Source organism: Motacilla alba, chromosome 5 (assembly GCF_015832195.1).
Source record: "Motacilla alba alba isolate MOTALB_02 chromosome 5, Motacilla_alba_V1.0_pri, whole genome shotgun sequence".
NCBI classification, from domain to species: Eukaryota; Metazoa; Chordata; class Aves; order Passeriformes; family Motacillidae; genus Motacilla; species Motacilla alba.
In genome coordinates, this window is record NC_052020.1 from 5244522 (window position 1) to 5267572 (window position 23051).

Consider the following 23051-nt stretch of genomic DNA (forward strand, 5'->3'; position numbering starts at 1 on the left):
TAAAAGATGTTTTTTGTTCTCTCTGTATGTGAGGTTTTCCAGAGTCTCTGGAGGTGGCACCAGCTGTGTGTCACAGCCTGCTCACCCGGGAACAGGCTGTGAAAGGACTCACCACAACACAGGTTGCAGGAATGCCACAGTGCAACTCTGCACCAAACACTCTGTGTCCGACTTGGCAAAAGGGTTTTCCCAAGAATTACAGCTAAACTCCATTCCTTTAATGGGTTTTTCTTTTTTTTCTTTTTTTTTCTTCCCTAGGAGGCACTAGAGAAAGCTGATGGGAATGAATACATGCTTAGATAGCACGCCCTACTTGACCAAAAGCCTAATTTCTCAGTTACAAAGGAAGCACAGAACATTCTTTACCTTTGCATTTTCATCACTGAATCAGAGAAGGTTAAAAAAAGATAATTCCTAAATCAACTGGAAAAAGGGAAATGCCTAAAAAACAGTGCAAGAATGACATTATTTTCCAAAATGAACTCCATAGCAAAAGGAGCAAAATTCTCCCCTTAAAAACCCAAGCATCAAGTTCTTTCACAAAAGTTTGGACTAACTTCCCCATGCATTCTTCTTCTTATGAGACTGATACTTAATAAATTGTATTCATTTATTTGTGTTTGTTTTCACTGGAGACCTGGAAAGGCCAAAGCTCATTTGCTCTGTGCAGACCCAAAGGGAGACCACAGCATTTACCCAGAACAGAAATCAATTTTCCTTATTCCAGTGCAGCATGTTGGTTGCTGTATTGTCATTACCAGATGAGAAATAATTTCTTGTATTGTTCCTGCCCCAAACCACTACATTGTAGTACTACAATATCTGAAATATAAATGTTTTCAAGTATCTAAATTGTCCTTTTGGTTAAAGAGCTTGGAGACTCCTGGAGGAAGCATAGCAAAGATAAGGAAAGACCAGAAGGATAACTAAAAATCTGTAATGAAGATGATGTTTTGTAGAGTGTGCATCAGGAATCATGCAAAAATCATTCCACAGAAATGTTAGAAACCTCTGAGAAATAACAAAGTCATTTAAATGCAGTCTTAGTTAAAATGTGAACTTGCCCGTGACAGATGTGATTTTATACATATCTATATATAACCCATAAAACCTGTGGATAATGTACAGAAATGATAACAATCACTGGATAAAAACCACTATAGATTAATGAAAAAATCTGAACAAATCCTGAACTGCTCAAGGAAGGGTACGCAGTTCTGACAGATCCCTTAGTACAAATGGTGGGAGTAAAACATATCCACATGATAATCACATCCTTACCAAAATTGAAAACGTATGTGAAAGTCATGGTGGTCTTGCAAAAATATAAACTCATAAACGATTTTTTGATTTGGTGTCATCATTCATTTCTTTCATTTGAGAAATCAGTTTTAGTAGGCCATGCAAAGATTGATGGCTTTTTCATAAAAGGATATTTTATGAAATAGTGAAATGTAGCATATTTCTACCTGATAAATGCAGAGACCTGTAAACTTTGAACCCACATTGGCCTTTGTTGCTCATGACCCTGTTTAAGTGATTTATTTTCTTTTAACAACTGCAGTCTGCAGGAGGTAGAATATACTGCATAGATCTTTAATTCTGTTGAAAATTGAACAGTTTAAACAGAATGGCTGACATTAGAAGAGCTATTACTGAAAAGTCATATTATCTTCATTTCAGTATCCCTTTTAGGAACAATATTTATGGTTAGAGAAAATGCATAATTTATAAAAACAACTTGGTAGGCTGCTGCAGAGCAATGGAGGAGCTGGCATCCTTAGCCCCACATCAGGGTGTCACCCGGGCTGCATCAAAGCTAGAGACTCTGGAAACCTGGCACGTGGAAAGGGATAAAATCACAAAACTGGCCTGTTGTCCACAAGAACATCTTGAGGGAGCTGAACACTCCCCACCCTTGTGAAACATTTGGATATCAAAGAGTTAGCAAATTCCAAGGAAATAATACTCTGCTAGAATTTTTCTGCCAGGCTTTAACACAACAGCGTGTTTATCGTTGACTTAAGCGAATTCAGTTTCATTTTTGCCCTCCTTTCACTGCTTTTTGTTTTTATTTGGTTAGTGTGCACTGAAGTCAAACGGCATCACAAGCATCCTTCCTGCTCCTCGCTGTGGATGTCACCGTGGAAGTTCAGCAGGTCAGTCCTCTTCCATCTGCAGGGAGAAACCACCTCAAACCCAAAACTTCTACCCTATGGAGACCCAATTTTGTTTTGCTACTGGGCTTCCCCAGCAGCACGCCACAACACTGCTGCAACAATCTTCATCAGATGACAGGCCTACAAAACCTTAGCACTTTTTAATGTGTATCTCTGCATTATCACATAGTGCCCAAGGCTCCTTCTTATAAAATTAAATGGATGAGATCAGAGAAATGAACAAAGCTTTTTTAAAACTCTGGTCTGAGGTTGCTCATTCATGAAACAGGCTTCTGTTAAGTGAATTCCGTGTTTGTGGAACATCTCATGAATATATGGTTCTTTAATAAAAACAATAAAAGTTTAAAGCTCCCCTACTTTTCTCTGCTCTTCATTATTTGAAATAAATCTTATGAAGCAGATAAAAGTATTACAATTAATCCCTCCTGAATGGAGACAGTATGTACTATTATTTTCAATACGAGAGAAAATGGCTTTGACTAGAATGGCAACAACTGGCAAGCTGATTTTATAGTTTTGATTTATTGAATATTAGGAAATAGACTTTTTTAATAACAATCCCATTTAAGTATTCATTAAAATGGAATTAGTACAAGCAGGGCCAGATTCTGATATCCATATTCTTGTCAGACAGCATTTTATTACAGAAAAGTCTCTCTGACATCAGTGGGATTACTTGTAAAAGGCCATTCAGCATGAGTGAGAACACAGAGCTAGACCCTACAAGGGTACAGAGGTTTTAGGTGCTCCCCCCTGACCCCCACGTGCCCCAAACATCCTTTGGCAATGGCTGGAGCAGTATGGAATTGTGGGCTCCAGGCATCTCATCCACACTGGTGTGCATCAAGTCCTGACTCCCCAGATAGCTGACCCACCTTGTCCCTGCCCCAGGTATTTGGGATATGGAATAGATATCTTCACCTTCACAAAGAAAATCATTCCCAAATGCTGATTATTTTGATTTATATTTATCTTGCTAGTTCTTTCAATCTACGTTTGATCCAAAAAATGCATAGCACATGAAAAAAGCACTATGAAAATGAATTCTGATTTATAAGAAAAATCATTCAGAAGGAAAAAAGTAGGGGGCCACAGTAATGAATCTTACTAAAGGATCAAGGCTGTGTACTCCACTTCTCTTTGCACAACAGAAGAAAAGGTCATCTTGCATTTCTGTTTTGTACATTCCTGATTTAAATACACAAACAAACAAATTCCAGTGAACCCTTGAGATGGCACTGGGTGAGGAGAACTGGCTTAGTTATTAATGTTATTGATAATTAAAATAAGCACATTGATTTTTCCCATATGTAACCTAAAATGTCTCCAATTTTGAGTTCTAGCACCTGTCCTGTATTTCTTAATTCAGTAATCTCTATAACGAGCAGGGGAGGAGGCTGAGAAATTCGACCTTTATCCATAAAACAATGATGGATGAGCAAATTGAGAATAACCAAGGATATCTTTTGTTCAGAATTACTTGGCAAAATATTTGGACAAATAGTTTTTGGTATACATGCTGTAATTTCATATTTTCATTACTTTCACAGGTCATACCTGGAATATGCTTCTACTCCTCGACTGGGTGAACACAGAATTCAGTCCTGACAGCAAACACTTCACAGCTTGCTCCCTGTAGGTTCCTGCAGAATCTCAAAGCAAAAAACTCATTTGCTAATAGAAAAACAAATATGGTCAAACTTGATTTTTTGATGCTTCCTTAAGTATAAAAAGAGGTCTATTTATTTGTTTTATTGTAATGTAATGTATTACAGTTATAGCATAATATAATATAGTACAATTATTGAACAGACTACTTCCTATTGTTTAACTTGGGTTCAAAAACTGCCCAACACTAAAGGTTTCTGTTGAAGAGTTCTCAAAGGTCAGACTTGAAAGCCTAAACTTCAGGTTCTACTGAGATAAAGGCACAGTGCTTTGCAAAGTTATGCTATTATCCCTGGTTATAATCTTCACTGACTTCAGAAATAATTGCTTTCCTCAAACAAAAAGGAAGTCTGATTCTAATTTGCTATCTAGATCTACATTCTTATATTCTTTTTATAGATTTTGAACAAGTTATCACTGGAATCTTCCTTCACTCAAACATAAGTGAAAGTTTTATCTTACTTCAGATATCACAAAAATAATTTATGGCTAAGGAAACAAAACCTTTTGTCTCACAATATATTTCTTTGCGACAGCTGTGGTATTTCACTGAAAGCACAAAAGCTGTGATAGTCTGGACTGCAATCAACCATTTTTAATAGGAAATTTTTAAAGACTTTTAATAAGATCCCCTAACATAATTTATGGGGAGAGGTTTTGAAGTGAAGAGGCATTGTTTGGCAAAGTGTTCTTCCTCTAATCTCAGGAAATTTAAATAATTGAGTGCTCATTTCCTCTAAACTTAGGATTTCTCCTTAAAAATGGTTAAGAAAAACACCTGCTACACTAGCAGCAAAATAAGTGTTTCAAGAGTCAAAACCCCCCATTTCTAAATGCTTTTCAGAGGCAAAACTCCATCTCAGAGCCCAATATTATGAATAATAATGCAATACTGAATTTTGCTTCTTCAAATCCGAATTTTTCATACATATCTTGAATGAAGATAGCATGCTGGTCAGGGCAACTGCAGCTGATATTATTTTAACTGATACACTTACGGGAATAAGTGGACAAAAGTGGAGAATTTACAGATTACAAGAAAACCAGATGAGCACCCAAAAGTTACTATAGTTACTGAAGTTATCCAGAGTTCCTCTGGCTACAGAACTTGGCTGGAAGAATAAGGATAACAGGCTTCCCCTGAGACCTCTGATATATCTTGCAAGAAGAGGCTCCAAGGGTATTTTAGCAGTTTCTCTTCAGCCCCAGTGAGAACTAGGGAGAAAACAGAAACATAAGTAGGAAGCACACTTCAATACGTTGATAAAGCTAATCAAAGCCCCTAAATATGAAACAGATTTAGTTTGGCTGCCTGGCAATTCGGATGAAGTTTTAAATTATTTTTTACCTTTTCTGAGTAACTCATATGCCGTAATTCTGACTCAAACTAAAAGCTGATTTAACTGTGTTCTGCTCGGTTAGGTCGGCTGGAATATCTCTCCCAAAGGAGAAAAAAAAAACAAGAAAGGGGGAGAACCTTAGAAGCAAGGAGTCCCAAAGAGCTCAGGCACAGCCGCGTAGCAGGGACTCGCCCGGGTCACTGCGGGTCCAAGACCTCCAGAGGGCACTGAGCAACACCGCTCGCACCGGCGGGGAAAAGGGGCGTGATTCCCAGCGGCTGCTCATCATCACACGGCTCTTCAGAGAAGCGGAGCAACTCTCATACCTCCTACAGAGAGAACCGTAAAAATAAATAAATAAATAAATAAATAAATAAATAAATAAATAAAATTTAAAAATACACACATACATACATACATATATATATAAAATAAGTAAATAAGCAAATAAGTAAATAAGTAAATAAGCAAATAAAATTGTAATGTATACATATATAAATAAAATAAATACATAGATAATAAATAATAAAATAAATATATAATTAAATAAATATATAATTAAATAGATATATAAATAAATAAATATATAATTAAATAAATATATAATTAAATAAATAAACAACAAACAACACGTAACTAATGAATAAATAATAAATAAATAAACTATAAATGCATAATAAATAAATAAATAAATAAGAGGGATTCTGAAGAGGAATAACTCTGCCATCACAGGGTCTGCGCTTCCTTTCTGTATTGCAGAAGATCTTTTTCATCAATGCCTTTAACGAAAGAGGATCAGCTTCTAGAGTCTAACGCTGAACCCTTCATTTTCAAAAGCTGACTGCTGGTTTCTAAGAGCCTCCATTCAAAAAATGCTTTTGAAGATGTGTCACCTAAAGGACTTTGTTTTCTTCAGTCACCACGTTCAAAGCGCACAGGACAGAACGTCACTTCTTTAGACTCCACCTCTCTCTCTGGTTTGCCTACAGAAACAAAACAGAACAATTTACAGTGGGTGCCGGCCAAAATTCCTCTTTTTCCTTCAGCAGTTCAGTCTTGCTCGGGTGGCAGGACCTTGCCCACGTCCTACAGACACCCACAGCGCCTCGCACACATCAGGCAGCGCAGTGACCTCCTCCGGTCCTGCTCCGGGGTGTCGCTGAGCTCGCAGCCCTGCTGCAGAGCTGCTGCCCGGGGCACTGGGAGCCCGCTCCGGGCAGCCTCCGCAGGCACCTCTGCTCCCTGCTTTGACCCATCCACACCCCGCTCCGGGCAGCCTCCGCAGGCACCTCTGCGCCCTGCTTTAACCCATCCACACCCCGCTCCGGGCAGCCTCCGCAGGCACCTCTGCACCTCTGCTCCCTGCTTTGACCCATCCACACCCCGGTCCTGAACCGGCTTCACCAGCTGCAGACAGGACCATAAACAGCGGCCTGGTTTCCGCAGGAATGCCATCATTCCAATGACACTGGAAGCCATTCCTGCAGCACAGCCTCTTTGCATCGGTAGTTTCACAAAACACAGACTGCCCCCTTTATATTCAAAGCGGCCTTCCTGATGCACAAGTTCAACCCCAGCCATCATCTATCATCTGAATTCTTCTGGGACAAATAAAGTATCATGCAACAGACCATATGTGGATATTTCAGCAGAGCTCTTTGGAGTCATGTCCTGTCTCCTCAATGTGATCCACAGTTATTTTATTTTCGTATATTCAGAATAATACATGACAAACCTTCACTGCCTAAATAAAAATAGACGCTGGGTTTGGGAGTTCCCTGCGTGACTTGGGACATTTTCACACTGAGGTAGCTCAGGCATCTGCAGAGGAACTTGTTTCAGACGCAGCATGGGATCTACAGGACACTCATTGCAGCTTGCAGGCACGCATAATATTCCAGAATGGAAACTGGCAACAGGCAGGTGCTTTGGCACCTGAAATGTGTCCTAAAGGTGTGTGAAAATCTAATGCATGATGTAGCCCTATCCCCCAGGGTGATGGATCTCTTTACTGTCACAGGACTGTGTCAAGCAGTACTAGAGAAAAGTCACCCACATTTTAAAAATGCCCAAATCAGATCCCCTTCGAGATCAGACACATGAAGGAGAGACCTATCTCTGTATCTGTCCATAACTTCCAGGATGCTGACCTCTGAAATACAAAATACTGGTAAGACTATCAATCACCCAGTATTAAAATATCCTGGTTAAAAGATAATTAATCAGCTACAGTAGGGATAATATTTTAAAAATACTGCCCAAAGTAGAATAAGCTGATTAGGCAGGATTCATATGATGGAAAAGTTAAAAGTCGAAGCATTATTTAAAAGTTACACAAGCATGTGGATGATCAAAACTAAGCAGAGTCATAATATTTAATAAAGGCAGTGTGGGCCTTTATCAGTTTATTGTGCTCAGTGCTGTGGAGACAGAACCCGGTGTTAAAAACCCTGCTCTAGTTATTAGACTCAAGAAATGAGTTCAGTCATGATTCGGTCAGGTTTAGAAAATAAGGTTTGCGTACAGCAGTCTATACTAACTGTGTCACTGGCTGGACAGGGTGACTTTAGAGGTCTTTTCAACCTTAGCTATTCTATGATTTTCTTGGCTTCCATTTTAGGTTTTGATCACTTGGGAAGTCACCCTGTGTTCCTGGTGGTCTGCCAGAGCTGGCCAGGAAACTTCTTGGGCAGAAAACACGGGGAACACAGCGGGGAGACCGAGTGAGGGCTGCTCGCTTCCCAGCTGCTCAATCCAACTACAGAAAAGGCGCCAGCCCCCGCTAGGAACTGCTGCCCTCACTCCCACCGGAGCAACGAGGCTGTTATCTGACGGGCTCATGGAAAAAGTTCTAGGCAAGACGCGCTGCAGCTTTTAAACGGGGAGAGAGGAAGGCTGGGCGTGAGGGGAGTGGGGGGGCGGCTGTCGGTGCCGCGGCCGAGCCCGGGCAATCCCAAGGTCCCGCCCGGCGGTGGGAAGGCCAGGGCCGGGAAGAGCCGAGCGGGGCAGGGCCGGGAAGAGCCGAGCAGGGTGAAGCGGGCAGGACCAAGTCGGGCAGGGAGGAGCCGGCAAGAGCGACTCGGGCCGGGCCTCGCCGGGCGCAGGGCGGTCGGAGCGCGGGGCCCGCCCGCTGGGCGCGGGAAGCGGAAGCGGCGCGGCCTGGCGCGGTGGCGGAAGCCGCTCCGCCTTTCCGGAGCGCGGCGTGCTCGGAGCCATGAGCGTCCCGGCCTTCATCGACATCACCGAGGAGGATCAGGTCAGCGTCCCCGCGGAGCGATCGGCCCCGGGCCGCGGGGCTGCGCCGAGCCGTGTCGGGGGCGGCAGGCCGGGCCGGAGCTGCCCCGCCGTGCGCGCCGCGGACTCGTCCGGGCTGTTCCCTACAGAGACCGAGCAGACCATTAGAGAAACTTGAACACAGTGGCTGAAAGATAACCCGGTGTTTGCCGTTCCCTCTTCAGTGTTCCGCCTCTCCGGCACTTCGTTTTCGTCGCTCCTCAGCCCTGCTTTTTATTTAGGAGAAGAAAGCGGGTTCACATATGGGCATTGCTTGGGTTTTGTGGAATTCTCGGTAGTGCAGGCACGGGAAGGGGGAATTCCGTGTTTGAGCTGCTGCTTTGTCATGCCTTTGGCTTTGTTGCCAGTGTCGTTGAAGTAGGTATGTGCACATACATGTTTATGTATATGCAGTGTGTGCGTGTACACATTGGAAATCTGCAAGGAATGGACACACGGCTAGCAGCCTTCAGCCCAGTTTTCACTTGCCATAATGCCTAGTACAGCTGGTGTGAAACATCCTCAGTACAGCAGTTTGTCCCAGGGCATTTAGCTTTTTCTTCTGGTTCCAAAACGATTTGATGCTGAACAAGATGTAAATGTCACAGCAGCCTTCTGGTCACAAGTGCCAAAAGTTGTACGGCCTCAGATTGTTCCTGAAGGGTTATGGTTCTGCTGGTGAAGCCCTGAGTTATAATGAATAGGCCTCTTGCTGAGGGAAAGGTATTTTCTTGGCGTTGGTTTAAGTCTTAACAGTGTAAGGCAGCTCATGACATTATAAGGCTGGGTTGAATGGGGCTTTCCACCTGGTTTAGTGGAATGTTCCTTGCCCATGGCATAGGTGTGGAACAAGATGATCTTCTTGGTTCCTTCCAACCCCAGCCATTCTAGAATTAGATTAGAAACTGTTGTGAAGTTGTGAAGACAAAGTTCTGCCCTCTAAAGTGCCTTTGTTTCTTTTCTGGTGAACAAGCAACTAAATGGTTTTGATGTTTGATGTTTGCAGAGGGAGTAAAAGTAAAACTTCATAAGAAAGTGTCTTACAAAAACTTACTAGGTCTGCAGTGCAGTACCCAGTTGTCAGTGACACATTTGACGCTGTCTGAAACAGCTCTGTGACCTGTTCAGTCACTGGCAAAACAGCCAGTTCAGCATCTGTCAGAACAAAAATCTGTAAGAAATTTAATTGTTTTGACTTTGTTATTCACAAAACAACTGTTTTATTTCGTATGTGTTGTCTTTTTCTTTTTTAAGGCTGCAGAACTGCGAGCTTACCTGAAATCCAAAGGAGCAGAAATCTCTGAAGAAAACGCTGAAGGTGGACTTCATGTGGACTTGGCACAGATTATTGAAGTGTGTGATGTGTGCCTGAAAGAGGATGACAAAGGTTTGCATTTTAGGTCTTGGTTTGTTGGTTTTGCTGTTTATCACCATCAGTGCTTTCAAACAGTACCAGTTGACAGAGTTTAGAGATGTGTAGCATTAAAACACAAGCTGTGCACCCTCAAAACTGGAAGTGCACATTTCCATCTTTGCACTGGAGTATTTGCATGTACTCTGCCCCTCCTTTCTCCAGACATCCAGCACTCTTTGAAGAAGTCAGAAGCTGAGCTAGATTCTGCTTGTAATGAGGGCGTAGAGACTTGTATGTAAAAATAGAGCTTTTGATGCTCAGGTCGTTTTGGAGAATAGATAATGTTTTCCATATGTAATGAATTTTCTTCTTCTTTGCTTGACTGATAGCTGGGGAGACTGAAAAGAAAACACAAAACTGATGTGGTTCTGTTTGGAAAGGATGGAACACCATGCTAAAACAGGAGCTGGGGAGGGTTTTTAATACACTTCAGTGTTCTTGAGGACATTTTCCCTGTGGTCTGGGTATCCCTTGTGCTCCTGGTGAAATGTTTTACTGTGCTTGAGCACTAGGTGTTACTGTTCCCACTGTAGAGCCGTGGGCAGTTTCCTGGATGTGCAGAAGGAAGCCACTGTGTGGAACGTAGAGTTCCTCTGATTTCTCCTGTGTGTAAACAGAATTCAGAGCAAGTGTGATACCAAATACCACATTCTGTGTTGACCTTAGAGTGGTAATTCTTGTCTTATGTGGAGGTTTGTTGGTGTAAGCCCACCTGAGCCAAGTGTCTGGTACATTCTGATGAATATCCAGGTTGGTATCTTGGCATTTTCTTTCTTTTATAATTCTTGCTCATGCAAAGTGGTAATTCATATCAAAAGTATGAATTACTATTATCAAAAGTATATCCAGCACAAGGTAGCTGATTGCTGCTGCAGTTTCCAACAGCTGTATGTTTTGGTTTATGCAGATGTGGAGAGTGTGATGAACAGCGTTGTCTCTCTGCTCCTTATCCTGGAACCTGACAAACAAGAAGCACTGATTGAAAACCTGTGTGAGAAGTTAGTGAAGTTTCGGGAAGGAGAGCGCCCATCTCTTAGACTGCAGCTGTAAGTATTGTACAGGGCAAAGTGAGACAGTGGTGACTTGGCAAAGTAATTGTGCCTCTGAAGAGGAAGGATTATCTTGGATGTCTTTAAATCAAAGTGTGGGGTGTTGCAGGAAGCACTCTTTTTACCTTCTTTTCACTGTCATAAAATAGAAGTACCAATTTTTTTTTCCTTGGGTGTTACAAAGTGAAATTAATATGCATAGTTTTCAGCTTTGCTGAAAATGATTACAAAACTGGAAGCTGTTACAGTTCATGGATGTGAGGTGCTGCCAGATGCTTTGTACTAGCATGTGTGTTAAAAGAACTTTGACATGCACTCCAGTGATGTTTTTTGAAAGCTCTGTAACTCCGTTGTTGGTTGTTTGTGCTTTAGCCTGAGCAATCTCTTCCATGGCATGGACAAGAACACTCCTGTGAGGTACACAGTGTACTGCAGCCTTCTCAAAGTGGCCTCCTCCTGTGGTGCCATCCAGTACATTCCAACTGAACTAGATCAGGTAATTCAGTGACCCTTCAAGTTGTGGCCTTTGTATGAACCGTGTTGCACCTAAATATTACTCAGAGCTGATACTGACCATCTCTTACAAATTGCCAGAGCCTAGAGAAATTGCCATGAAGCTGATTAGAGAGATGCAACACCTCTCCTGCGAGGGAAGGCTGAGAGCATTGGGATTGTTCAGCCTGGAGAAGAGAAGGCTCCAGGATGCCCTTATGGCAGTACTTTAAAGGGGGCTCATTAAAGAGGGAGAGTGACTTTTGCCATGGGCAGATAGTGATAGGACAAGGAGTCATGGGAGCATGAGAATCAGAAAACCTAAAAGAGAAATCTTTGTGCAAGATACTTTTAATCCTTTTCTGCTTGGGAGAAAATGAGGAGTATTTGTAGTGCTATTTTAATCTTTTCCTGAATGCTTCTTTTTCACTTGTATTCTGCCTAGGTCCGAAAATGGATTTCTGACTGGAATCTGGCCACAGAGAAGAAGCACACTCTCCTGAGACTGCTCTATGATGTCCTAGTAGACTGCAAGAAAAGGTATAAAAGACAAGTCATGCATAATAGATAACTCTGTATTTTGATGTACTACAGGTGATCTGTAGGGAAAGTATTTCCCATAGGACTTGTAAAATTAATCTGTACTGATAATTCAATCCAAATACACTTCTGGGTTTTTAAAAAAATATTTTTAAGCATTCTTGCATTAAACCAGTGTTCCCAATAATATTAAAGTTAGTAGTGAATTAGCTGCACACCACAGACTCCCAAAATAACACTATTCCTTTCTATAAATAATCATCTCAGTGCATTGTAGCATTATGCCAAGTTTATTATTTAATTGCACTTTTGACATGGTAGTGCATGGTAGTGCTATCTCTTACTTAATGATGTGGGAAGGCTTATCAATCATGGCTAACAGAATCAGTCTTTTTATGTAAACATTACCTTCAGGACAGAGCTTTCCACTAGTAGTGGAAATTAATGTCCACAGAATACCTGCTTGGCCATTTTGAATTATTATCCTGGATCATAAGAAGCATCTTTGATCTAACAAACTTGGCAGACCACTGTCTTCTGGCATGTAGAGTAATCCAGCGAGTATGGTGCCTGTAAACCAAAGCAGGTCTGAACTGAGAGCTGTCATCAGTTTATCTTACAGGAATGATGCAGTGCATTGACTGCCCTGGCCAGGGCTGCAGTGATGGGCTGCTGTCCAGTGGTTTGGGGTGTAGTTCCACGACAGCTCAAACCTACTTAACCTGTCCCTGCAGTTTGGGATGGGGATGTGGGGGGTGTGTGTTGCTTCCCCCTGCCCTTCCACTCTGTTTTCTGAGTTATTTTTTCAAGGTTCTTTTGATTTTCATAGTGAGGCAGCATCAAACCCCCTCCACTGCTGACCCACAGTGGTACCAAAACTGCACTTGTGCATTTTCAGCATTTGCATAACCTTGCACTGCTGCAAAAGGAAGTTCTGTCCTGTACCCTCTGTTCCTGTCCCCTCCAGCTGCCAGTACCTGTGTGCGTTTGTGCTGCTGTGGGCATTTGTGTGCCTGCACAGGGGCTTGGCCTGGGGACGTGACCTTGCTGGGGGTTTAAAAAGGCAAGTGTGAAGCTGTCACAGGTGGAGAAGAGTTCCATCTGTCAGGAGAGTTGGCTTATTCTGCCCTGCTGGAATTGTAGCCTGGAAATGCTGCATCAGCATAGCAGGATCATAACCTCAGTTTAGGGATGATTAATCCTCATGGAGTAGTTACTCTGTGAGCTACATTACTGGGAATTCCTGTTTGTAACACTCAAATGCTTTTGCATCAATAGTTCTGTATGGCAGATTTCAGATGGTCAAAATTAATTCAGAAATGTTAGTCACAGATCTTTTCCATGGCTTAGTGCTTACCTCGTTTCAGAAATATTACACTGATAACATTCCTGCTCTTCCTCACTTCTCAGCCTGTTGATTTATTGTGAGGTTTTAACTAGTTTCATTCCCAAACTTAATAGCTAACTATTTTTAGCTAGTCTTGCTATCAAATCAGTGGATTAAACTTCTAGATTTTGTTTCCCCTGCTACCAGTAACCTTGCTACTGTTTTTTTGCAAATGGTTTTTTCCAAATGGTTTTTTTCCTTGCTTACCATAGGTGATTTTTTATGGCAGCCAATAAAACCTTCCCCAAACCCTGTAAGAGAGGACTCCTGCACTCGGTGTCCAAGCTGTTCACTGAGCAGAGCAGTGTTTCAGGGCACTTGCATTTCTCTCCAGAAAAGAAAACAAGAAGTGACCCTGGCACCTTTGACCTGGTTCACTCTCCTGGATCAGTGGGCAGTGTTTGCAATAGTATGGGAAACTCACAGCAGCATTCCAGCTGTAGCACTCAGGAATGTTGCTCTATCTAGCAGTATGGGAGGATAAGTGGGAACTGAAAAGTACATGATAAAAATCATACCTCAGTTACTGTTGTTGGTTTATAATCAAGGGAAAAGAACTAGATTGTTAAAGACAATTGAATTCCTTTGTTTGCTTGATTTCTGTTTTAACTTTGGTCAGTGTGGCAGAAGAGATGGTTTTCTGTAGCTAAAAGACTTAGTCCCAGTGCATCTCCAGTGTTGGTAGTTAATAGATTGGTAGCTCCTAAAAAGTAAATGTGCAGAGATTGTGTGGTGTCCCTTTTCCTGAAGTGACAAGTGAAAGTTTGTTTTATCAAACCTTTTCCAGCCACCTTGATGCAGTTTAAAGCTGGTCTCTGCTGGCAGGATTCAGCAGCTTTGGCCCTGCCCAAGTTAAATTCAAACAGGTCTGGCAAGTCTAGCTATTAATCCTTGTAGCAAAAAGCTCAGCGCGTCAGGCACCTGCAGAGTAATTGTTTCATTTCATTTTAGTTCAGTGTAATATCATGTAATGTAGAGGGACTCAATTCCAGCATCTCACTAAGTCTCTGAATGCTCTGCTGTGGATTTTTTGTTCCTTTTATCTGCCATCACTCTTAAGCTCTCACTGGCTTTTTGTCAAGTTATGCATCTAGACTGGCAAGTGGAGCCAAGAGCACTTGTTCAGGCTGTTTTACTAGAAAGAATGTTCACATTTGCACCTTAGGTGAGACACATTTAACAACAAGCTGTGGTAAAATAGTGATCTGTACTAGTGCTTGAAACAGCCTAATTTGCAGTAGCAGTCTGACACTGAATAGAATACAAGACTGCCATAGAATATAAACCTGCCGTATTTGGAGAGAATAGAATTTAAAGGCTGCCATATTTGCTAAGTTCACAAGAATTTAGCACACAAAGTTTGGGAGTAATTGTCTTCTGTTGTTTCCTAGAAATACAAGTGAAAAATTCCACTCCTCCCCACTTAAAAAAAAAAAAAAAAGGCAGGGAATTGAAAATACTGTTTGAATTTAGTTAAGTGATAGTTTTCAGGTTTTGCTGCTAAGGGAAGGATTAGGAGAGGAAAAAAAGTGCCAGAAAACTGTAACACAGCTCTGAAGTGCACAAGAGCAACTGCTGAAAATCTTTCATTGAATAAGGAATTGTGCATTAGGTTGAATAGCACATGAGCTGAGCCTCTTTGATTAAATATCTGTATGTTACCATTCTTGTTGTAAAGTGGTCCTTTGTCTCCTAGAATATCTAATTTTGGTAAGATTTCACCAGTGCTAAAATCATAGCCAGTCACAGACTGATTTACAAATGCTTCTCTCATACATAAAGCTGCCTAAATTAATTTTCTTTTCACTGATACAGAACTGTTGGTTCATTTGTGTCAATATTGGTCACCAGGGCAAAACATAAGCTGACCTCTTTAATGCTGGAGTTTTAAAACAAATGTTTCATTAAAGCTTATAGCCGTGAATATGGTTCTGGAATGCTGGGATCTATAGAAAATGCCCTTGGGGACAAATGCACATCCAGATTTTATATGATACTGGGTGTTGCCCATGATGTCTTAATATTTGTGCTGCACATCTCTCAGATCTGGTCAATTCTCTGAGAACAAACTTCACCCTATGGAGTGACTGTCAAACAGTGGTATGGTGAGATTTCAAATAAATACCCACAGAAAGACACTTACTGTACTCCAAAAACCATTCAGCCCCGTGCTGCTGTATGGGTTAAACCTCTGTCACAGCGCAGAGCATGCTGGGCATCTTGTGTTGGTTTGTTCTTCCCTGTGCAGTTGATGCTATTGGCCTAAGTCACTAATGAAAATTGAAATTTTATTCTCCCAGTGTTATATTTTAAGGAAGATTGTGTGTGCTTTTAGACCACGTGTGACAATTTGATGTAAATTTTGCAACAAGCATCAGTGGTTGCTGGCCTTGTTGGTGGTAGAACTGTGAAGTGAAAATAAATTAAAATCTGTTAAAATGACACAGTAACAATCTCAGAGCTGGTTTGCAATAGTTCTGGTGTTGTTCACAGGATAATCTGGGTGGACAGGGCTGTAGGTTTGCTCAGCTTTCTGAGTAGGAGTTGTTTGTCTAAAAGCTGTCTGTCAGAGCAGAGCTTCACAGCAGCCTCAGCCAGTCTCACTGCTGGCTGCGTAATTTCATCAATAAAATGGGCAGCTCTCACTCAGAATACTTGAAGAGAGAATCTCTGAAAGAAGAGAGCAGCTTTTATACAGTCATTTTCTGACCATAAATATCCTTTAAGAGATGCCATTTTACATTTGAAATAAACTTTGCAGCGCTACTTATTGCACAGTGATTAAATCCAGATGTGCACAAGAGGAGCATTCTAGTGAACCATATAAAGCTGTTCCTAGCTCAGAAAGCTTTTTCCGTAACCAGCAGGTAATTAATCAGTTTAAGAGAATGAAATGAAGGGTGAAGATAAACATTTTGTAGAAGAAGAATTGAAAGAATACATCCAGCTAATTTGTTCTCTCCACTAGAATTAAAAGGGATCATCTACATCTTTTTCGAGTGTGATTTAATTTGACCTATAACATTATAATAGAATTATTTAAATATTTGAGTGTCTTGTTTGAACTATTTTTTCAGCAATTCTGAGGTAACTTTATTTTTTTTCTATAGTGACACTGCAGCAAAAGTAATGGTGGAGCTATTGGGAAGTTACACAGAGGACAATGCTTCCCAGGCTAGAGTTGATGCTCACAGGTAAGACTGACTTCCCAGTTTCCTTAAAAGTAACTTTTCCTCAATTGCCAAATTATTTTGGTCCCCTTACTATTAAGAGGATGGAATGGCCTGGCAGGCCGAGGGCCCTGCCGGGCCTGTTCTGTAGCATTGCTGACTCAGTCAAGAGTTTGTCTCTGCAGTCTGCTGTAGGTCTGGCTGTTTGTAGGCTTACTCCAGTGTGCAAGTGCACAGGAGAGTTCCTGGTCACTGCTGAGAGGGATCAGCCTTGGGTAAGGGCTTTACATCAGCTGTGCACTCAAAATCTCTACTGGAATCCTTTATTTCAGGTGGTTTTACTTTTTGCCTGTTTCATTATCTGACTGTGAGCATTCTTTCAAATAGCACTTTCTCTTGAAAAAACATTGTTGCTGTCTTCTCTGTGAGCAATTACAAAGGATGTGAACTGCAGAGAAATAAGCTTACGTGTTGAACAAACTGGGACTTAATTGATTCATAACAGTGCGTTTTCCCCGCTGGCCAAAATGAGTAAATGCCTGTGTTTTGATGTTCTAACCATCATGATTTTTCTCAGGAATTAGTTCTTCAGGTTCTGCCAGATGTGCACTACCATTAGTTCTCAAGGGAGTTGTTTATACTTAACTATGGAGGAAAATCAGGATGACTCCTTTGGAAAATTAGTGTCTGTGCCTAAGTGGGAACTTCACTGGCTCCCCTAGAGCAGCCTGCAGCCTGTTCCCTGTGAGAGAACGCGCGTGCCCAGGGCTGTGTCCGTGCAGAGCTCGGCTTCTCCTGATGTCCTGGTGTGGCAGAGCGAGCCGAGGCTTCTGATGTGCTGCTGCCAAAAGCTTTCTTCTGGAGTTCCTCTCTCTAGTCTGGAGCTGCAACTGAGAAATCCTGCGCCTTGCACTGTTTGCTGTTGGGGTTTTCTCTGTTTTGTGTCACATATTCAAGTACAATTAAATCTTCCAAAACAACTTAATTCTGTGAAATTTTAGGAGCACAGTAAAAATACCTTTGTTCCTCCTAGGAACAAAGGCTGTGCTGGAAATAAATGCATAGATGAAAACCCTAGGGTGATCTGTGGTTTGACCACCTGACACATTTCATTTGGAGTACTGGACAAACTACTTTAATGCTTCCTATTCCTTGGTTTTTCCATCTGTAAAATGAATTTTAAAACTGGAATGTGACATATGTTACTTCTAATAATAATTGAAAACCCTTGTTTCCTAGAAAGCAAGGAACAACAAATCGAGTTGCTCTTAGTCATAAAGATGTGAATGGCTTTGAAAGTAAGCATTTTCCTTTTCTCATCAGATGTATTGTACGAGCATTGAAGGATCCAAATACCTTTCTCTTTGATCATCTTCTTGCCTTAAAACCAGTCAAATTTTTGGAAGGAGAACTTATTCATGATGTAAGTAACTTTATTTTTAGCGAGATGGTTTGATAACAGTAGATTGCTTTCTTTTAATGTGTCTTTTGAAATCCATTAGAACAGTTATCTGTGTCAGTAATCCTGAGCTGCAATGTGCTATTTCTTTTACAGTCTTTAAAATTAAAATTGCATGTGAAACGTTTCCCTTTCAAAGTTTCAGAAACTCAGTTACAAGTCCCGCCCTCACTTGAGTTCTGTAGCGGATCTTAAGTCTGGGGAAAGGAAGTAAGCTCAGCACAGACTGCCTACATCTATTGACAGAAAACAGAATTTCAGCTCTTAACAGCTTATTTTTCTGTTCAATACCCATAGTTTCTGTCTGTATCTGTCCAGCCTGCAAGGAGGGAAACCAAGATAATATTTAAACTGTTCTCATATTTGTTTTCCATCTTCTAGCTTTTGACAATTTTTGTAAGTGCTAAACTAGCGTCCTATGTCAAGTTTTATCAGAACAACAAAGACTTCATTGACTCCCTGGGTAAGTTTTCAGATCCTTACATTTCTGACTCTTTACATGGTTTAAGGTGTGGAAGCCACAGAGTAATTCAGTTTGAATCCATGTATTGAAGCAAGGAAATTTCAAAACAGATCAGAGTTTGTAGATGATAACCTCTTGTGGACTGCGAGTGGGCCATCTAACCATGGTTTGCTCTTTGCAAACAAGCTGGTTTATGGCTTGGGAAGAGAACTGTGGTTTTACCCACTGTTTTTTCTTCTTAGAACTCCCCTCCTGAAAGGTTTAACACATGCCAGGCTAGGCCAGAGATCACAACTACATTGAGGAAACCACCAGCTTGTATAAATCTCCTATTTTTTTTAATGATGAATAACTTTGTAACAACAAATACCTCTGAGCAGTAAGATAAAGCATGCAAATTGTGTGTGTGTGTGTGCCTGCCTGTGCTGATGCATTAGACCCAGCAAGCCACAGTCTGTCCCAGTTAATTTGTTTCATCACATGAAGCAATGTGATGGAATGTTAATGTCAGCACCCTCTTTATTTACACACTGTGGAAAAAAGGAGTAGTAATTAACACTTTGACACTCCCCCGTTGATGTGTAATTGACTGTTTCAAAGGAGCACTGGTTCATAAGCTATTGCATGCATTAAAATTACGTTTTTTATATTCCAGCTTTTTAGGACAGGGGTCAGTGACAATGCAGAAATTGCTCAATGATGCAGATTTTTTTATTACTGCATTAAGGTTTTGACATATTGGTAATGAATAAATGTTTCCATAAAAATAAGATTTTTTTTTTTATAACTTTGATTTTCAAATGACACTTAAACACTGCCTTGGATGCATGTGAGGAAAGCCATAGTTTTGCTAAAACAGAGTTTAGTGCAGCTTTTTAACACATGCATTATTTTGTTCAATGGAGTGTAATGCAATTCTTAAAATAATTGCTCTCAGAGCTTTAAAATGGTGGTACTTTGGGTATTAAAATGATGGTACTTTGGATATTAAAGTGATGGAAATACCAATGGGATTTTTTGGTGGATATAGCAGCAAGTTTTTGGTAGCTTGTAAATGTGTGTATAGGCTAAGTGTATCTGTAGTCACATGTATCTGAACATTAGTTATGCACACATCATAGCTTTTCTTTCTCAGGGGGAACTGGGTTTGGGGTTTATCTTTTAGAGACTTGTCCACAGAAGTACTTGCTGAAATTGCTGTTACACCAGCATTTGGATAAATTTATGGAAGATCAATTGCACATCTGTGTAGCATTACATGTAATATGTTCAGTTGTTGTGGTTTCTTTTGCCTTGCCTCCCAGTGTCTTTGCTTCCCTCCATGAATTAATTCAGTGTGTGAACTTTCAATATATCTAAGATTCATATAATCTTAGTAAAATCCTTAGATTTTGTAACTGTTTGGAAAGACAGTCTTACCTTCCACTTGTGGTGATTTCTCTATGGTGTGCCCAGAACCTCTCTGTGTCTTTGAGCAACGGGCAAGCAGAGATTTGGAGGCAGCACAGATGGAAATGCTGGGAACTGAGTGGCTCAGCCATGGCTTTGTTAAACAAGGGCAGTTTGGTCTAGACAACAATGCAGTTTTAAGATGAGGCATTAAAAATTATCTGTTCCCAAAAGCAATGAGATTTTAAACTATGCTTTAGACATTTTTTTAAAATAACCTGCCAAATTACCTTTACTTTAAAGGCTGTTTAGAATAGGATTCCAGTGGCAGTATGGCATGGGCTGTAGTTGTGAACTTTCCTGGAGCAGCACCAGTTAGAACTGGCCCAGGAAAGCTGTGCAGTGCAGGCTCCCACAGGCAGCATCAGTTTGTTACAATTTGTTGTTTTATTAATGCTGACAACTTAGGCCAGCAGTAGCATTATCTGTGTCAACTGCAGCGCCCTAACATGGCCACACTTAATCTGGTATTAGCAGCAGCCTTCTTCGCAAAGTTAATCAGCATCTCATTTGCATTTGTTAATTAGGGTTAATGTGTGCTAATTGATTTTTTGATGCTTGTAGAGTTCCATTAAACCCAGTTAGGTATAGTTGCTGGTGCTCCTCATTCGTATGAATTATGGTGATCTCGTTTTTGTTGAATCGGTGCCAAATAGGGAACCTGCATCATAATTACAGCTAATTAACACAACATGATGTCCTGCACTAATGTGCTTCCCTGCTAGTGTATGGGTGTTATAAATTCCAAACTTGCATATTTACTGATGCTATGGGAATGTTTATAATGTCATTCTAGAACAAAAAGATTGACAGTCATTTTTAAGAAACTTCCATTGGATCTTAGTTGGTACCTGATGAACATTGGGATTAAGAAATGCCGTATTTCACCTCAGTGACTTCACTTGGTTGACCTAGATGTTTTTCCAGGAAAATGGTCTCTGATTTAGACAGGCAAGGCCTTGGCTCAGTTCCTCATGTTGGCATTTATGCAGCCATGTAGAAGATGTAGCCTGACCTCAGTATCCGTTCTGCTGGTTTTGAACAGCACTTTCCTGAGCCACACTGGATGCTTACATGAGCCTTGTGCTGCCTTTTTTGCTGTGGACAAACAAATGCAGTAGCAAAATGCTTTCTTCTGGCACCACAGTGTTCTGGTCTGGAACCATCACTGTGAGAGGTTCATTTTCCAGAAACCACAGGACAATGAGTGGTGAGGCCCCAAGAAGATTTTTGGCATAACCAGCCGTGGATTTTCCATTTTGTTGCATTGCTGTTCTTCCAGGGGATGCAACTGAAAATTTCACTTACACTCTTACCACTTCAGATTCTGTTTAGGTGATGTTTTTACTGCTCAAAACCCAAAAATGTTGTAGAGAATACATTTCTGCTAAAAACAACTGAGTCCTGATGAATTCACAATGAAACTTGCTATTTTAGCAAAAGACAAGGCAGATCCAGGATTCGGTATTTTACCTCAAAAAAACTGTTGACAATGAAAAGTAGAATATATTTCAGTGTGAAACAAATTTTAAATTATTAGAAGCATATAATTATATGCTTCTAATATAAATTATATGCATATATATTAAAATAACACAAAAAGCAAATTATTTGTATGAATTACAATTCAATCACTAATTAAACTATCAACACCTTTCCTCAGGCTTGTTGCATGAACACAATATGGCCAAGATGAGGCTCCTTACTTTCATGGGAATGGCTGTAGAGAATAAAGAAATCTCATTTGACACAATGCAGCAGGAACTCCAGATCGGGGCTGATGATGTAGAAGCATTTGTCATCGATGGTAAGAACTGTGATTCTGCACACAGTGCTCATCAACAAAACCTTTATAGTCTTCTCAGCTAATGTTAAATTTTAAGAACAATATTAATTTTGATTCCTGTGCTTTTTACAAGTTAAAGCTGCACAACTTCATGTTTAAAGACAGGCCCAACTGCTGTGTTTTAACCAGTGTTTTTCTTCTCAGTGACAGGAACTGTATCTCATGTAATTCTTCACAGGACTAATAAATTGTTTGCAGGTTTAATTTGTCATCTGGTTTTGTTTGCTGTCATTAAAACAAGATGTGTTTGTAGGGGAGAGAAGTTCATAAAATCTGTACAGGATATTGCTTTAATAGATTGGCACCAAACAATAGGATTCATGCATGACCTTCATATTGTTACATCATTTTGCTTTTCTGCCTACTAGACCATTAAAACCAACAGCAAAACAGATTAGGTGAACTGCTGAGTTCTTATGTTTGTATTGATGTCATTTTGAACCATTTTTTGTGCAGTTTAATACCTCTGCACTATCATGAAAATGTTGCTCCAAATAGCATTGTTTTTTTGCAGCTGTAAAGACAAAGATGGTGTACTGCAAAATAGATCAGACACAGAGGAAAGTCATTGTCAGGTAAGACAACTCTTCATGGCATTTTGCAGAACTTGGTGTGTTCTAATTATTTCACTTACATTTGTAGAGTATTCTAACTAGAAGCAAGGTATTGTTCCTAGCAGTTGCTGGTAGTTAAATAGTTGCTATTTATCATAATTTTATTAAAGCTCACGCTGAATGTGATTAGCTTATTTAATGAAAGAGTCCTACTTTCCAGGACATTTCATTTAATGACCTACTAGTGACAGGAATACTAATGACTGTTGTTGCTTTAAATATTTGGGAAGGCTACAGAATTCTCTTAACTGGTGAAGCCCTTTCTAGAGAGAAAACTGGAATTTTCCTATTTGCTCATGAGAGTAAAGTAATGCTATAGAAGAATGATTAGGTGAGTGTGACATCTCTAGTAACCTTCTCCAATTTTGTTTTACTTCTCCAGTCACAGCACACATCGGACTTTTGGAAAGCAGCAGTGGCAGCAGTTGTATGACACTCTAAACACCTGGAAACAAAATTTGAATCAAGTGAAAAACAGTCTCCTCAGCCTCTCAGACACCTAAGAATTTTTTTTTTTGACCTGGTGATACTGCTATAGATGAACTTTATTCAAAACTTTGATAATTTGTGAACGTTTCCAAAAAAATGTATGCAATTGGCCTAAAGAAGCTAAATATTCTAAATTGCCACACCAAGAAAGAAAAACAAAAAGAGGCAATAAAACTAACATGGGAAAATGTCTTCTGTTGATTTTCTTACATAATCAG

At 40.5% G+C, this 23051-nt stretch overlaps 1 protein-coding gene across 1 annotated transcript; it reads left to right on the forward strand.

Moving 5' to 3' along the window:
• The first annotated feature begins 8287 nt into the window (after positions 1 to 8287).
• EIF3M (eukaryotic translation initiation factor 3 subunit M) lies at positions 8288 to 23021 on the forward strand. Its single transcript, XM_038137348.1, has 11 exons — positions 8288 to 8444; positions 9716 to 9848; positions 10783 to 10921; positions 11297 to 11420; positions 11862 to 11956; positions 16454 to 16537; positions 17837 to 17936; positions 18354 to 18435; positions 21548 to 21691; positions 22245 to 22305; positions 22727 to 23021. Exons 1-11 carry the CDS (start codon positions 8403 to 8405, stop codon positions 22845 to 22847), a joined length of 1125 nt encoding a protein of 374 aa, XP_037993276.1. The 5' UTR covers positions 8288 to 8402; the 3' UTR covers positions 22848 to 23021.
• The last annotated feature ends 30 nt before the right edge of the window (positions 23022 to 23051 follow it).

Excerpts from the sequence above, each read along its gene's own strand:
- EIF3M (XM_038137348.1), top strand. The coding sequence starts at position 8,403 with ATGAGCGTCCCGGCCTTCATCGACATCACCGAGGAGGATCAG. Across the intron at positions 10,922-11,296 it reads CCATCTCTTAGACTGCAGCT|CCTGAGCAATCTCTTCCATG; the intron begins GTAAGTATTGTA and ends TTTGTGCTTTAG. Across the intron at positions 16,538-17,836 it reads GCTAGAGTTGATGCTCACAG|ATGTATTGTACGAGCATTGA; the intron begins GTAAGACTGACT and ends TTTTCTCATCAG.